Raw genomic sequence first — 14,962 nt, forward strand, 5'->3', positions numbered from 1 at the left:
TCTTTTTCAAGTTACCCCATAACTCTGAAGTGATTAGTTGTAAGTCTACCTGCATGGCCCCATTTATTCATTAAGCTAAATTCCTGTTACACTTGCCACCTATGATAATATTGCCTTTAGACATAGATTTTCTAAGGACAAGTATAATGAAATATGGAACTCATTTGTACAATAAGTTAAAAACAATAGTGATATTATAACAATGGTTTGAGCAAGGTGACCATTCTCTCAAGTTCAGAGCTCTGAAGCTGCTGGAGATTGCTAACATGTGTTCTCCTCACGAGAAGCAACTATCTGGAGCATTTGTGGGCAAACTCCCATCCTCTCTTTGTCCAGAGAGTCAAAGAGCCAGTCAATATTCACTGGCTCTTCATCTTTTGCTGTCTACATCAACTCTGCTTTTTATGAAACAATCTTCAGCCCACCCTATTTTCCTCTGAAAGGCACATCTGTAATTTCCAAAGCATAAGATCTGTACATGCTTCTTATGTAATGGCTAATAATGGCTAATGACTAATCTATTCTTATTTATATATTAAGTTTATATCTTGCCACCATCGAAGCTTTCCAAACTTTAATCAAGGATAAAAATAAAACAGATGTAGATGAAGGTGGACTTTAAACTCATCAATAGATGTTGATGAATTACACAAACACCTGCCAAATAAACAAAACAAAACTACTAAATGTTTCAGGAGCAGTAATTTAGACTCAAGATTGGAGGACATCCAGAGAGAAATGCATCATCCTAAGAATAGGAATAAACTTGGGGCTAAATTATTTGAGTCACTTTTCCATACCTCCTCCCAGCCACAGGCCAGCAAAAAACATTATATTTTAATTTACATTTATTTTTTTTCACAGAACAAAAGACAAAAGGAAAAAAGGAAAGAAAGAAAAAGTGGAAAAAATTTAAAAAGAGAAGGAAAATAAACAAAGTTAAGAAATATGAAAGCAACATTGGGGGCCCAGCAGATACATTACTTACTGAGGCATCTTCATACCATTAAGATATAAATGGGGAAGAAAGACCCTTTTTCTCTTCATTCACCCTTTACTCAAAAAGCAACTATATTAACTAAAGTATATTTATGAACTTTAAAAAAAAATCCCAAGGTTATAAGAACAGGAATAATTCCCAGGTTGCTAAGGCAACGGTGACATGTCTCCCATTGTGACATCTGCCTTTCCTGGTTCATTTATTAACTGGAAGCCTTTTGTGAGTTGTGAGACGGCTGCATTTCTTTCCTGTTTTGCTGGCGGCACTCATATTTGCTCTATTTTGGGTAAAGAACTCTTTGTATTTAGAGGAGAGAATATATTACTATGGCAAAGAGGTGCTACAGCTGTGAAAGGCTCTATGAAACGTACAGCAGCCATAATCATCAACTAGCCCTTAAAATCTCCCCCCCCAAAAAAAAAAATCTTGTTCCCAATTAGAAATGTTCATTTGTGGGAGAGGCAGGGGGTAAAGTAGAAAGGAAAAAATATCAAATCTAAGGCATTTGAGGTAATATTCACTGAATCTAATACTCCTCACCTGGAATGTTCTTGTGTGTTTGTGGGTGAGTGCGCTTTTGTGTTACATTGCTTGGTGGATGATTTTATTGGCCTGTGAATTTTCTCCTGATTTGTATTAGGACCAAAGAGCAATACTTCTTTCTTCTAGACCACTTCTTGAAGGGAAAGAAGAATAAAGCCTAACATTCAGAAATGTAAGTACAATATGTTAATATTCTGTGTGTGTGTCATGGCAGGGGTCTCCAATCTTGGCAACTTTAAGACTTGTGGACTTCAACTCCCACAGTTCCTCAGCCAGCAAAGCTGGCTCTGTCATGGTATGTGTAGTCATCTATCCTGTTGTACAACGGAGAGACTTCCACTTGACAAGTTATCAGGTACAAAGCCGGCGATAAAACAAAAATGGAAGAAAAAGGGTTGAATTTTCCCATCAGAATTTAGAACCATGAACCGGTTAGCAACAGAAATTTTGTGCTCAGTTGTGGTTGAACATTGAGAACTGACTGTACTCCGAACTGACAATGTATTATACAATGGCTGCCCTCTGCCAGAATGTACACATCAACAAAATGAATTTCAAAGGGGGGGGGGGGGGGGGGGGGGGGGGGGGGGGGGGGGGGGAGGGGGGGAAAGGGAAAAGAAGGAGAGAGGGGAAAAGAGGGGAAGGGAAGGGGAAAAGGGGAGGAAGGGGAGGGGGAGGGGGGGGAGGGAGGGAAGAAGGGGGGGGGGGGGGGGGGGGGGGGGGAGGGGGGGGGGGGGAGGGGGGGAGGGAGGGAAAAGAAAAAGGGGGGGGGGGGGAAAGGGAAAGGGGGGGGGGGGGGGGAAAAAAAAAAAAAAAGAAAAAGAAAATAGTCTTCTTTACTTCCCTCTTCTTGCAGCAGTGACATGAATAGTTAAGTACATCCCTCTTACAGATGTTGCTTTCTTGCAGGAAAGTCCACAAAGTCTTGCGGCCTCTGGAAAAATGTTACTGATCATAAATAAAATTAATTGGGTGATTCTGCATAAACAAGGGAGTTGTTCCCTCTGGGTTGCCAAAAACCAACTTCTAAATGGCAGCAAAGAATTAGCATTTCTTCATAGTCACTTAGCAGCCACGTTGAGATACGCAGCCCAGATATAACATAGGAGAAGGAACACAAAGATGTCACCACTTATTATATCGAAACAGATTGCAGCTTTTTTTTCCTGAGTGATTGATTGACAATGAGGCATGAAATTTGGAAAGTGGAGAGGTGGCATTTTAGTCCAGAACTAACAATAACTGTTCTCGTGTATTTATTTTACCTAGTTACTTGTTTAATCCATTTATATGTCTGTCCCTCTCACAACAGCAAGACCTGGGTCACACATAAAGTTCAAAGATCCATAAAGAACAAGCCACTAGCAATCACAAAAGACAACAACAACAGAATGGCAACCAGGATAACTCCAACAGTTCCCATAACAATTGTAGCATAACAATCCATCTCATGTATCGTTAATAAATGACTATTCCAAAAGGATAGACAAATCCTAACAAAGCAAGTTCTCAGAACGAAACAAAATTGTATTTCATCTGAAATAATAGCAACGTCAGGATTCCGGCACTTAACCCCATTTAAATCATAATCTTGAGATTTATTGGAAGTTATTTGTGTGGTATTGCCTGGGTGTAGCTGACTCTGAGACACATAATTCATTATCACCCTTGCCCTGTTTTTTTCCCCACCCCCTGGGTGTATCGTAATTTATATTCTCCAATGGGGCATATCCGTAGCCAAGAGTCATCAATCATGCTCTCCAGTCAGATTTTTTCGAGCAGAAACTTTGGTCACCTAGTTACTATCTTTGAAAACATTTATGGAATGCAGTTTCGGTTTTGAAAGCTGCTGCACTGCTCCCCCTCCCTTTCTGTTGGCAACTCTAAAAAGTCCAGAGAAATATTTTGGGTTGACAAGCAGTAGCACCTAGACTTACGGTATATACCACTTCACAGCCCTCTCTAAGCGATTTACAGAGTCAATATATTGCCCCCAACAATCTGGATCTTCACTTTATGACCTTGGAAGGATGGAAGGCTGAATCAACCTTGAGCCGGTGAGAATTGAACTGCTGACATTCAGCATTGCATTCTAACAACTTCACCACTATGGCTCTTATAATGATTGAATCAAACCCCCTCAATAAAACAATTGGATCAAACCCCCAATGCTTGCATGCTGAATGAGCTCAGTTTCTGACCGTATTAACTGCTGGATAAGAAACAGTGGTTTGGAGCAGAAAGTAGAAAAGATAGATTGGAGAATTGTTGTCCAAGAGAAATAGAAGCTCTTTAATAAACTGCAATGCACAAGAGGCCCATGAAAGTTTGAGATAGTTCAGATTACTGGTAGCATGTCCAAGAGGGCATTGCTAAACCCTCTCTTTCTCATTATCTGTTCAGGCTAGAAAGGCTTCGGATCCTCATTCAAAATAGGAATGCCAATGTGGGAGCCACAGAAGAAGGGAACAACTGCAGCCCGGAACGACGGCCGGCCACTTTTTCAGCTTCTGCCTCTGAAGGCGGCCAACGCACAGGAAGCCGACCAAGGTCACCAACAAGAGGCGTGGAGAAATCGCCAACAAGATCCCGGGCGTTTCACTTTTGTCGAGCAAGCAGGGACACTTCAATCAGCGATGGGGAAAAAGTTAGAACATTCTGGACCTGCTGCAGTAATTGTAAAATCAGTCCCCAGGGTTTCAAACCACCGGCAGAAAAGCAACAAACCAAACCATGTTCCAAAAGTGACCAGACGGATAATTATTCCAAACAAGCCAACTCATTCGCGATCAGTGTCGCCACAGAGAGCACAAATACGAGGCGATCTGATACTACAAGTAAGAGGAGCCTAAGGTATAAGGGGAAAGGGAGCAGCAGGTAAAGGGAGCGGAAGCCAAATCTCATTTGGGAAAATGAAGGCAATCCTAAAATGTTCCCCATTTCTATTGGCTCAAGTAAATGGAATTTTAGAGATCACCTCTGAGAACGGGGTGGGTGGCACCTTACTAGCCAGATAGTTAGCAGATGTTGAGGCAGGGACAAAATTAGGCCCAGATTATGGTTATGTTGTCTTGCGTGGTCCTTGGAGCCCTGGACATCACCAGCACTGAAGATGTTACCTAGTTTGGGTCTACAAGAAAATAGCCAAGCTCAGAGAATACCAAGGACCTGTCATTTCAACCTTGCATTACAGATATTCTCCTCTATCAGTATATTGTCATTTTTTTAAAAAAAAAAAGTTAGTGTCTATAGAGATTCTCAGTCATCCAGATCATGGTTGTTCCAAAGGTGCTTTCTGTTTTTCTTTGAAGACATTTCATTTCTTATCCAAAGGTGCTATTTTCATTTTTTAAAAAAAGTTAGTGAGATTCTCAGCAGACATGGTTGTTCCAAAGGTGCTTTCTGTTTTTTCTTTGAAGACATTTCATTTCTTATCCAAGAAACTTCTTCAGCTCTGACTGGATAGTGGGGAATGGAAGGATTTATATTCCTTGCAGACAGCTGGTCATTTGCATTCTTGTTGTGCAAGAGTGAGTGTTGTTGAGTGTTGTTGAGGCCACTTGGAGGTTTATCTGTGTCCTCAGGATTATCTGAGTACTGCAAATGGAGTGGTGTTTGAGGCTTGGGTTTTCTGCCCGATTATCGAGTACGCAAAGGATTCTGTGTACTGTGTTGTAGACGGGAGATAGATGATGTCATATCCCTTCCCCTTTGTTGAGAGACGGCTGCTCAGTTTTGACATAGATGGCCTCTTTGACCCTTCTTTCAAACCAGCAGTCCTCTCTGTCCAAAATGTGGACTTTGCTGTCTTCAAAAGCATGATCTTTGTCTTTTAAATGCAGATGGGCTGCTGAATCTTGTCCTGATGGGTTTGTTCTCCTATGTTGTGCCATGCGTTTATGGTTGTTTTGTTTCCCCAATATATAGATTTGCACATGTGTCACTGGCTGTATTGTACTGCATATACCACGTTGCTCAGTTTGTGTCTGGGTGTTTTATCCTTGGGGTGGACAAGCTTCTTCCTTAGTGTATTCTTGGATTTAAAGTATGTACATATGTTGTGTTGATTGAAGATCCTCCTGAGCTTTTCAGATATTCCTGCAATGTATAAAATTGCAACATTGCTTCATTTATTTTCTTCTGTTATGGACAACCTCCTGCTGGGTCTTTTTGGGGATTTGATGAAAGCCAATTTGGTCTAGCCACATGTTCTGAAGGCTTCCTTGATGTATTTTAGTTATTTTTCTTTCCCATCTTTGCTGGAATACGACACCATCTGTCTCTAGTCTACAACATAGTCCTTTCAGCAGTTCCAAGAAGACTCCACACCCATTTGCACTACTCAGGTGACCCTGAAGACACAGATAAATCTCCTAGTGGCCTCAACGATTCTCTAAAAGAAGGCAAAAGACCAGCTGTCTGCAAGGAATATAAATCCTTCCATTCCCCACCATCCAGTCAGAGCTGAAGAAGCTTCTTCGATGAGAAGCAAAATGTCTTCAAAGAAAAGCAAGAAAGTCCAGTTGCCTCTTGAAAAAGCACCTTTGGGTGTCTACCAGAAGTTAGCCAACTTCTCCCAACGTCATAACAAAACAAATTGCATAACCATTTAAAGAGAGGAAGGGTAAGAACTTGCCTTGATGAGAAAGCTAGGGTTCTGTCTTCCAAATGCCACCATTTCCTTGCTGACCCATTGCTCCATTCTTTTGGTGTATCTTTCCCACAGTTTCAACAGCAGACACTGTGGATTCCACATGCCTATCCTTCATATCGGCTGAATCGGAGCAACCCAGTCACCTGTTGGATGTGGAAGCTATTGTAACCCTCATGGAATATGCTCACAGAGAGGACAAGGTATGACTTCTGTATTGCTCCTGAAGGAAGCAATCGATCTTTAATCTAAAGACGAAATCGTGACAGCTACATGTACTGTGGTTGTCACATAGCTTCCAGGTGCAATCTAAGGTGCTAGGTATCCCCTCTAAACTTTCATATGGTTTGAAATGCGGGTATCTGTGAGTCTGTCTGCTCCAGGTAGATTCCACCTGTCCGATCTGGTCTAAGTCAGAGGATAGATTATGAGATCCTGTCCACAAAGTAATAGATAGATAGATAGATAGATAGATAGATAGATAGATAGATAGATAGATAGATAGATAGATAGATAGATAGATAGATAGATAGATGATAGATAGATAGATAGATAGATAGATAGATAGATAGATAGATAGATAGATAGATAGATGATAGATAGATAGATGATAGATAGATGATAGATGATAGATAGATAGATAGATAGATAGATAGATAGATAGATAGATAGATAGATAGATAGATAGATAGATGATAGATAGATGATAGATAGATAGACAGAGAGATAGACAGATGTAAATAGATGATAGATAGATAGATAGATAGATAGATAGATAGATAGATAGATAGATAGATAGATAGATAGATAGATAGATAGATGGATAGATAGACAGACAGACAGACAGACAGATAGATAGATAGATAGATAGATAGATAGATAGATAGATAGATAGATAGATAGATAGATAGAATACTTTATTGGCCAAGTGTGATTGGACACACAAGAAATTTGTCTTGGTGTAAATACTCTCAGTATACATAAAAGAAAGATACATTCATTAGGAGTCGGTAATCATAAGGTACGACACTTAATGATAGTCATAGGGTACAATAAGCAATCAAATCATACTAGGAAACAGTCAATAAAAATTGTAAGGATACAAGCAACAAACTTGCAGTCATACAGTCACAAGTGAGAGGGGATGGGTGATAAGGAGTGATGAGAAGATTAGTAGTGCAGACTTTATAATAGTTGAACAGTGTAGAGGGAATTATTTGTTTAGCGGAGTGATGGCTTTCAGGAAAAAACTGTTCTTGTGTCTAGTTGTTCTGGTGTGCCGTGCTCTGTAGCGTCGTTTTGAGGGAAGGAGTTGAAACAGTTTATGTCCGGAATGTGAGGGGTCTGTAAATATTTTCACAGCCCTCTTTTTGACTCGTGCAGTATACAGGTCCTCGATTGAAGGCAGGTGGGTAGTAATTGTTTTTTCTGCAGTCCTAATTATCCTCTGAAGTCTGTGTCTGTCCTGTTGGGTTGCAGAACCAAACCAGATAGCTATAGAGGTGCAGATGATAGACTCAATAATTCCTCTATCAGCAGCTCTTTGGGCGATGGAGGTGCTTTCTATGGAACGCTCTTTTTTTGGGGGGGAAGAGCTCCTCTTCTCTCTCTCTCCTGCAAAGGTAGGATGGACCCTTCTCTGAAGGTATTCAGAGAACTAGTTAAAAGGCTTTGCTTTTCCACAAGACTTGGGGCAGAGTGTATTTATGTTTTTCTTAGTAAATGAAAAGAGAAAGCTGTTAACTATTAGGTTATTTGGGTATTTATTCATATGTGTGACATTACACAAACATAAACACATACACTTTAAAAACAAACCAAAAATGAAATTACATAGAAGGCAAACCAATTAATTTCTAATCAATGTCAATTAATCTTAATGAAATATCTTCTATTAATAACTATGTTTTCGTTAGGCTTCTTTTTCTTATTCGATCCATATTCTTAGCTTTTTTCTGTATTCAGCATACTTTTCCCTATCCCCAAAAGTATGGCTTTGATCCAGTGGTGGTATTCAGCAGGTTCTGACCAGTTCTGAAGCACCGGTAGTGGACATTTTGAGTAGTTCGGAGAACCAACAAATCCCACCTCTGACTGGAGTTTTTACAGTATCCTTCCCCTACCACACCCACCAAGTCAGGCCTACAGAACCGGTAGTAAAAAAAAAAATTTGAATCCCACCACTGCTTTGATGGCATAAATGTCTGCATATACAGTAGTTACTATGCATCCTATCCCAGACAAATAAAGAAATGGATCCCTCCCCCAAAGCACATTAAACATTAGATCACCTACTGTGAAAGAGAAGACTCAGCCACTCTCTTTTCTTTTCCCTGTGGGAAAATTCAATATTATATTTCCACATGTAAAGGTGGGGGAAAAGATTCATCAGCATCAGGGATGTCCAAATTGGCAAGTTTTAAGACCAGTGAACTTCAACTCCCAGTATTCCTTAGCCAGCCTGTTGAAATCCACAAGTCTTAAAGTTGCCAAAATTGGACCCCTCTGCTTTACATGAGCGAAGCTTCATTTTTCATGTGGCAACCTGCCCCTTCCTTAAGAGGAAATTGCTAGAATATTACAACCACAATCTGGAATCAAAGGAAATGGCCAAATGTTCTTTATTTATTTACTGCAGTCCTCCATCTGAAACATCTCTGGATGGAAATTTCAGAAACTTTTTTGTGAATGTTTAGCCACAAGTAGATTAAAGAGCCAATGAAAAGCCCCATTCTCTCAAAAGCCTTTTTCCCCCTTTTGTGCTACCTTTCAGATTGCAAGCCTAAGGATAGAGTCTACTTTGGATTCCTTTGTACGCCTGCATACTATTTTTTTAAAGTAATAATCCCATCAATGATTAATAACAATCAAATAGTGAAATGATACCTGTGTTAATAACTCTACTTACTAACAATTACAGCAGTTCCTGGATAACCACGAAGAAAACATTGGTTTCCTCCGTGCCATTTCTGCAAGTTGCGTGGCTGCACAAAAAAGTGGCCAAGACACGCTGGATCTTCCATATACAAAAAATCAGTTGACTGAGGCACTAGTGGTGAGTGAAAGCCAACCCCAGCCAGACCCAGTGGGAAGGCGGCTACCAAATAGTAGAAAGTAAGCCTTGGGGTTTTCAAGGCAGAATTAACAGGGAGAAGCAGCCCTTGTTTGCGAAATTCAGACGTATGCTACCAAATCAAGATCTCGGAGAAATAGCTCAAGTTTCCCTGGCTGTTCTAATCAAGGAACAGTGGAAGTAAACAGAAGAGAAAAATGGAGGCAACCCATTAGCCATAAACCATGGCAAGGTTCTTAGATCGTTGAGCCTTTGGCTAAATAGGATCCAAGCCAGAAAGGTAGATTAATACTTATTTATGCATAAGTTTAAAAAAAGGTCCTCGTGGATAGAAGGTGGGAGGCACCTTAAAAGGGAAATAATCACTTTAGACACCATTCAAACATTTTTATGTTCTTCAATTGGCTTAATGATTTCATTCAAGTCCTTAAGTCGACTTGGGCCTTAAGACTTCAGTTGGCTTAATGTTTTCATCCGAGTCAGTCTAGTGAGCATGTTCAGTGGTTATATATGTACCATGGAACAATTCATAGCATCCAATGATAATCTTAGCATGATCTTGTTCATGCCTAATTGCCAATACAGGAGGGGTGTTTGCCACATAATAATGAATCTTCAGGTTAGTCAAGTCTGCCTTTTTGCACAGGCTTTGCCTCTGGCTGGTCTGAACTGGTATTCTTTCTTTCTTTTTTTAAATCAAAATCCATATTCTACATGGGGAATTTGCTTACTACCAGAAACATTAATCAAATGTTTCCCGATGCTCGCTCACCTTGCCCACCTGATGCTTGCCCCTTAAGGTATTTCTTTTTTTCCCCCCTCCCGACAATCAACTGATCAGCTGTGCCGGGTTTCCCCTAGCTGTCTTACTGCTTTGCCCCAGAGGATTCCCTGAGGTCCAGGAAGGCAAAAAAAAATGGAGGGAGGGGTGGAGCCCCCCCTCTCCGTTTTTGCCTTCCTGAGCCCCAGGGGAGCCTTCTGGGAGCAAAAACTCCCCTGAGGGCCAGAAGGCCCCAAAACAGAGCGGGGGAGGGTGCTATGCACCCCCTCCAGGCTCCCTTACTGTTCTTCCTGAGCCCCAGGGGAGCCTTCCGGGGGGGGAAACATGCCCCCCCAGAAGGCTTGCCTGAGGCCCAGAAGGCCCCAAAAATGGGTGGGGGGGTGGCTGGAAAAAAGCCACGCCCACCCAGTCACATGGTCACACCCACCAAACCACGCCCACCAAGCCATGCCCACAGAACTGGTTTTTAAAAAGTTTTGAATCCCACCACTGGACTGGATGGTATATAAACAGCAGTGTAAATCTTTCCATTCCCCACCATCCAGTTGCCTCTTAAAAAAGCACCTTTGGGGTTAATCAAAAGTGCTCCTTGTTACTGAAAACTATTATTCAAAGAGTGTCCCTTTACCTGCTCCCATCCCATTCCCCCCTCTGATGCTAACGGGTGAAAGTAAATGAGGACAAGAAGCATGACTGGGCAGCGTGCAGATACTCTTGCCCCCTTGACATTTTTCCTCCATCTTTTTCAGATGGTGATGGAGACACTGCCCAGCCACTCAGTCCCGTCTTTCATTCTCTCCTGTTCTATGCTTGCTGTCTACAACCTGAGGTAGCTGCTACCTACCCCCAAAAAACACCCTTTCTGCTAGTTCTACAGCTGGGGGGGGGCGGTGTTGTTTTTTTATAAAGCCAAATCCCAGGGCAGTAGCTCTTTTGAATTCTGCTGTATAGTGCAGTGTTGGTGTGGTGTCGGGGAGCTTCGGTTCAATGTGTGAAGGGTGAAGGATGTATGTTTGCATTTTCATGGTCGTGATGTGCACGGAAGATGGTGTTTAATTTCGTTGTATGAGGTGCAATGACAATAAAGTAAACTAAACTAAACTAAATTAGGGGAAAGCGGTAGCTCCAAATAGCAGCATTTGTGACCCTCTTCATTTTAGGAACAAATTCAGGTGCTCAAGTTCAGACATACGTACTCCACTACATGCTTGTCTTCTCTTCAATACTGCATAGACCATCTCGCGCTCTCTCTGCCACCTACCACCTTGGTTACTTCTTTGCCTCCCATTTCTATCAGCGCTCTCTCAACTCTCAATCTTTGCTCTGCTAGCAAATATAAGGACTTTTTTTTGTTGATTTTACCACTAATGTATTGATGACACTCAGGTATTTTCACCCTCATTGTTTATTTGTACATTAACTGTCACGCTGTCATTTCTTTCTGATGACGTTATACTTAAAATACATTGAACTCATTGATAGTTGCCCAGTAACAATATTCGGTTTTTGGTTTTCCTTTACAAACCAGAAGTCTTATTTCCTTTTTATATCCCAATCTAGCTCTTCCTCTACAGGTATACATTGGGAGGTGGTGGGGGAGATGATGTATGTTTGTATTTTCATGGTCGTGATGTGCACGGAAGATGGTGTTTGGTTTCGTTGTATAAGGTGCAATGACAATAAAGTAAACTAAACTAAACTAAATTAGAGGAAAGCGGTAGCTCCAAATAGCAGCATTTGTGACCCTCTTCATTTTAGGAACAAATTCAGGTGCTCAAGTTCAGACATACGTACTCCACTACATGCTTGTCTTCTCTTTGTAGAAGTTTGTATTTTCATGGTCGTGATGTGCACGGAAGATGGTGTTTGGTTTCGTTGTATGAGGTGCAATGACAATTCTATTTCTATTAAATAAGGCATCTGGCCCCTTTTTCCCATTGCATAATCTATGCCTTCTCTCTTTATTTTACCAGCAAAATGAAACCCCCGCTTGCTTCTGAGCTCGAAACAGGTATTTTGCGACTGGCTCTTCATGGTATATTCAGCATGGAAACGCAAACAACCGACCCTCATAGTGTGGTAAATTGGGATTAAACTTTGCTGGTCTAGGGGCAAATATGCTGTGCTTTTTCAACTCATGTCATTAAGGGATATTCCATACTGAAGACTGTGCTGTAGAAATGTATGTCCCAGAAATCAGTAAGGGAAGAGTACATCCTATCTTCTTTTTCTAAATTCACATATTATAATTCACATTATTATCACAAATTCACATAATATACATTCACGCATGTGCATACATGTGAGTGCATAAGACACACAGGTCAGCGGATAATAATACTTCATGTATCTAGTGAAATGGAGAGGAGAACTTATGCCGTAAAAAATTTACTCCTCTTTAGACTGCTGGTTTATAATGAAGTTAGAGAATTCCATCGTGAGAGATCGGCCTGCAGAACTTTCTTTCTTTACAGGCGCTCTACAGATCATCGTTTGATACCATGGATATTATGCTGAAGGGCCTATTGTCTGAGACACCTACCACCAGCCATCTTCTATTTATATTAGAGGTGAGAGGCTAGAGAGAAGGTGGTGGTGAGGTTCTCTTGAGGTTAGTATGAGTGGGAGAGGTTGAAATGGAACTTAGCATATCTTAACACATACAACCTGAATTGATTTGCCAATTGTTTAAAATGGTAGGTCAACATTTCCAATACATTGTTTCAGAGCTGCAAACAAATTCTTAGGAATGAACAAGATGTCTCAAGTCTTTTCACCCTATAAACCCTCAACAAGCCCACTCCTTATTTTGGGTTGTTTTTCCCCTACTTTAAAGGTTTAGACTGTCCCACCTTTGAATTTCAATCCTGTCCATTTTTGATATTGTAACATCACTGGCCTAATCTAAAACAGTCAGTAGCAAAAATAAAATAAAATGTTCAAGATTAAGAAATGGAGCAACAAGGGTCAGGAGTCTTGAGTAGTCATAGATATCAATAGAAGTTGAATATTAACTGGATGAAGATAGGATAAGCTAATCTTTTTCTGACTTCCTATTTCCTTCCACAGCACGTCAATTTCTGGATTCGTTCACAAGACCCTCAAGAGAGATTCAGGGCCATTAATTGCAGCATCTCCTTGCTTCGCCATGTGAACCAGCAATCAGATTTTGAAGTAGGTGATGATTTGGACTTTGAGATACTAAGCATATTAAAAGAATGCACCAATCACCCTTTTCCTATTTATGAAACGTTTGATCCTAACTACTCACAGGGAACTTCCCTTTTGAAAAAAATATTTTTCCCATTGGATTACTGGTGGGAAAAGAAGAGCCACAAGTTGAAAGGAGATTTTTCGATGGCATTAAGAGATCATATCAGTCGGGAGTTTTAAGAGTTGAAATTCAATCCTTATGAGGTCCATCAGTTTGAGGGAAGAAATTCTATTGTTCCAAAAAGATTATAACTGAAGATAGACCTCTTCATATTTTGTTTTATCTACTTCTCCATTGAATGCTTGATGAATGGATGGATGGATGGATGGATGGATGGTTGGATGGATGGATGGATGAATGAATGAATGAATTCTTTATTGGCCAAGTGTGATTAGACACACAAGGAATTTATCTTGGTGCATATGCTCTCAGTGTACATAAAAAGAAAAGATACATTCGTCAAGAATCATAAGATACAACACTTAATATAGTCATAGGGTACAAATAGGCAATCAAATTATACTAGGAAACAATCAATATAAATTGTGAGGATACAAGATACAAAGTTACAGTCATACAGTCACAAGTTGGAATACTCACCTCTAATGATCTAAGTGCTAGAGCCCACTGCAACTACATAGCCAAAAAGGCATTAAGAGTTGTTAACCTAATCCTACGTAGCTTTTTCTCTGGTAATATCACACTACTAACTAGAGCATACAAAACATTTGCTAGACCAATACTCGAATACAGCTCATTAGTCTGGAACCCACATTACGTATCTGATATTAGCACAATTGAGAAAGTCCAGAAATATTTCACAAGAAGAGTTCTCCACTCCTCTACTCGTTGTAGAATACCTTATTCCACCAGACTTGAAATTCTAGAACTAGAAAACCTTGAATTATGCCGTCTTCGGTCTGATTTAAGCATGGTATATAAAATCATACATTGCAATGTCCTACCTGTCAATGAATACTTCAGTTTCAACCATAACAACACAAGAGCACACAATAGATACAAACTCAAAGTTAATCGCACCAAACTTGATTGCAGGAAATACGACTTCAGCAACAGAGTGGTCAATGTCTGGAATACTCTACCCGACTCTGTAGTTTCTTCCCCAAACCCCAAAAACTTTAACCTTAGACTGTCTACTATTGACCTCACCCCTTTCCTAAGAGGTCTGTAGGGGGCGTGCATAAGCGCACCAACGTGCCTACCGTCCCTGTCCTATTGTTTCTCTTATTCTTCTTTTATTTTTCTTATATGTACCCATTTCATGCATTCACAACTATGTATACACTTATACTTATTATCTTGTAAACAATTGGCAAATCAAATAAATAAATAAATAAATAAAGTGGGAGGGGATAGGTGATAAGGAGTTATGAGAAGGTTAACAGTAAGAGTAATGCAGACTTTGTAATAGTTGAACAGTGTTGAGAGAATTGTTTGTTTAGTAGAGTGATGGCTTTCAGAAAAAAACTGTTCTTTTTTTTTATAATTTTTTATTGGTTTTTAAAACAAACATAAACAAACAAAACATACAAACATCAGGCCATCTTCCATACATGTGCATACAGTGTGCCGGTTGGTTTACAAATTGTTTTGTGCTTCCATTTCGTAGTCTTCAATTACAATTACATTGTATATGATCTCATATTTTCAACCCAATATTAAATACATTGGTATTATTA

At 40.2% G+C, this 14,962-nt stretch overlaps 1 protein-coding gene across 1 annotated transcript in view; it reads left to right on the forward strand.

Moving 5' to 3' along the window:
- LOC113415042 (maestro heat-like repeat-containing protein family member 7) overlaps positions 1 to 14,962 on the forward strand; it is a 36,806-nt gene that overhangs the window by 1,310 nt on the left and 20,534 nt on the right. Inside the window, exons 2-8 of the mRNA XM_087954216.1 lie at positions 3,947 to 4,380; positions 6,270 to 6,397; positions 9,115 to 9,249; positions 10,798 to 10,877; positions 12,022 to 12,127; positions 12,523 to 12,618; positions 13,118 to 13,222. Of these exons, the coding sequence (XP_087810342.1) occupies positions 3,947 to 4,380; positions 6,270 to 6,397; positions 9,115 to 9,249; positions 10,798 to 10,877; positions 12,022 to 12,127; positions 12,523 to 12,618; positions 13,118 to 13,222 (1,084 nt within the window). The remainder of the gene's footprint in view (positions 1 to 3,946; positions 4,381 to 6,269; positions 6,398 to 9,114; positions 9,250 to 10,797; positions 10,878 to 12,021; positions 12,128 to 12,522; positions 12,619 to 13,117; positions 13,223 to 14,962) is intronic.

Source organism: Notechis scutatus, chromosome 2, assembly GCF_049901735.1.
Source record: "Notechis scutatus isolate UNSWTSFEM ecotype Mainland chromosome 2, rNotScu1.2, whole genome shotgun sequence".
Taxonomy (NCBI): Eukaryota; Metazoa; Chordata; class Lepidosauria; order Squamata; family Elapidae; genus Notechis; species Notechis scutatus.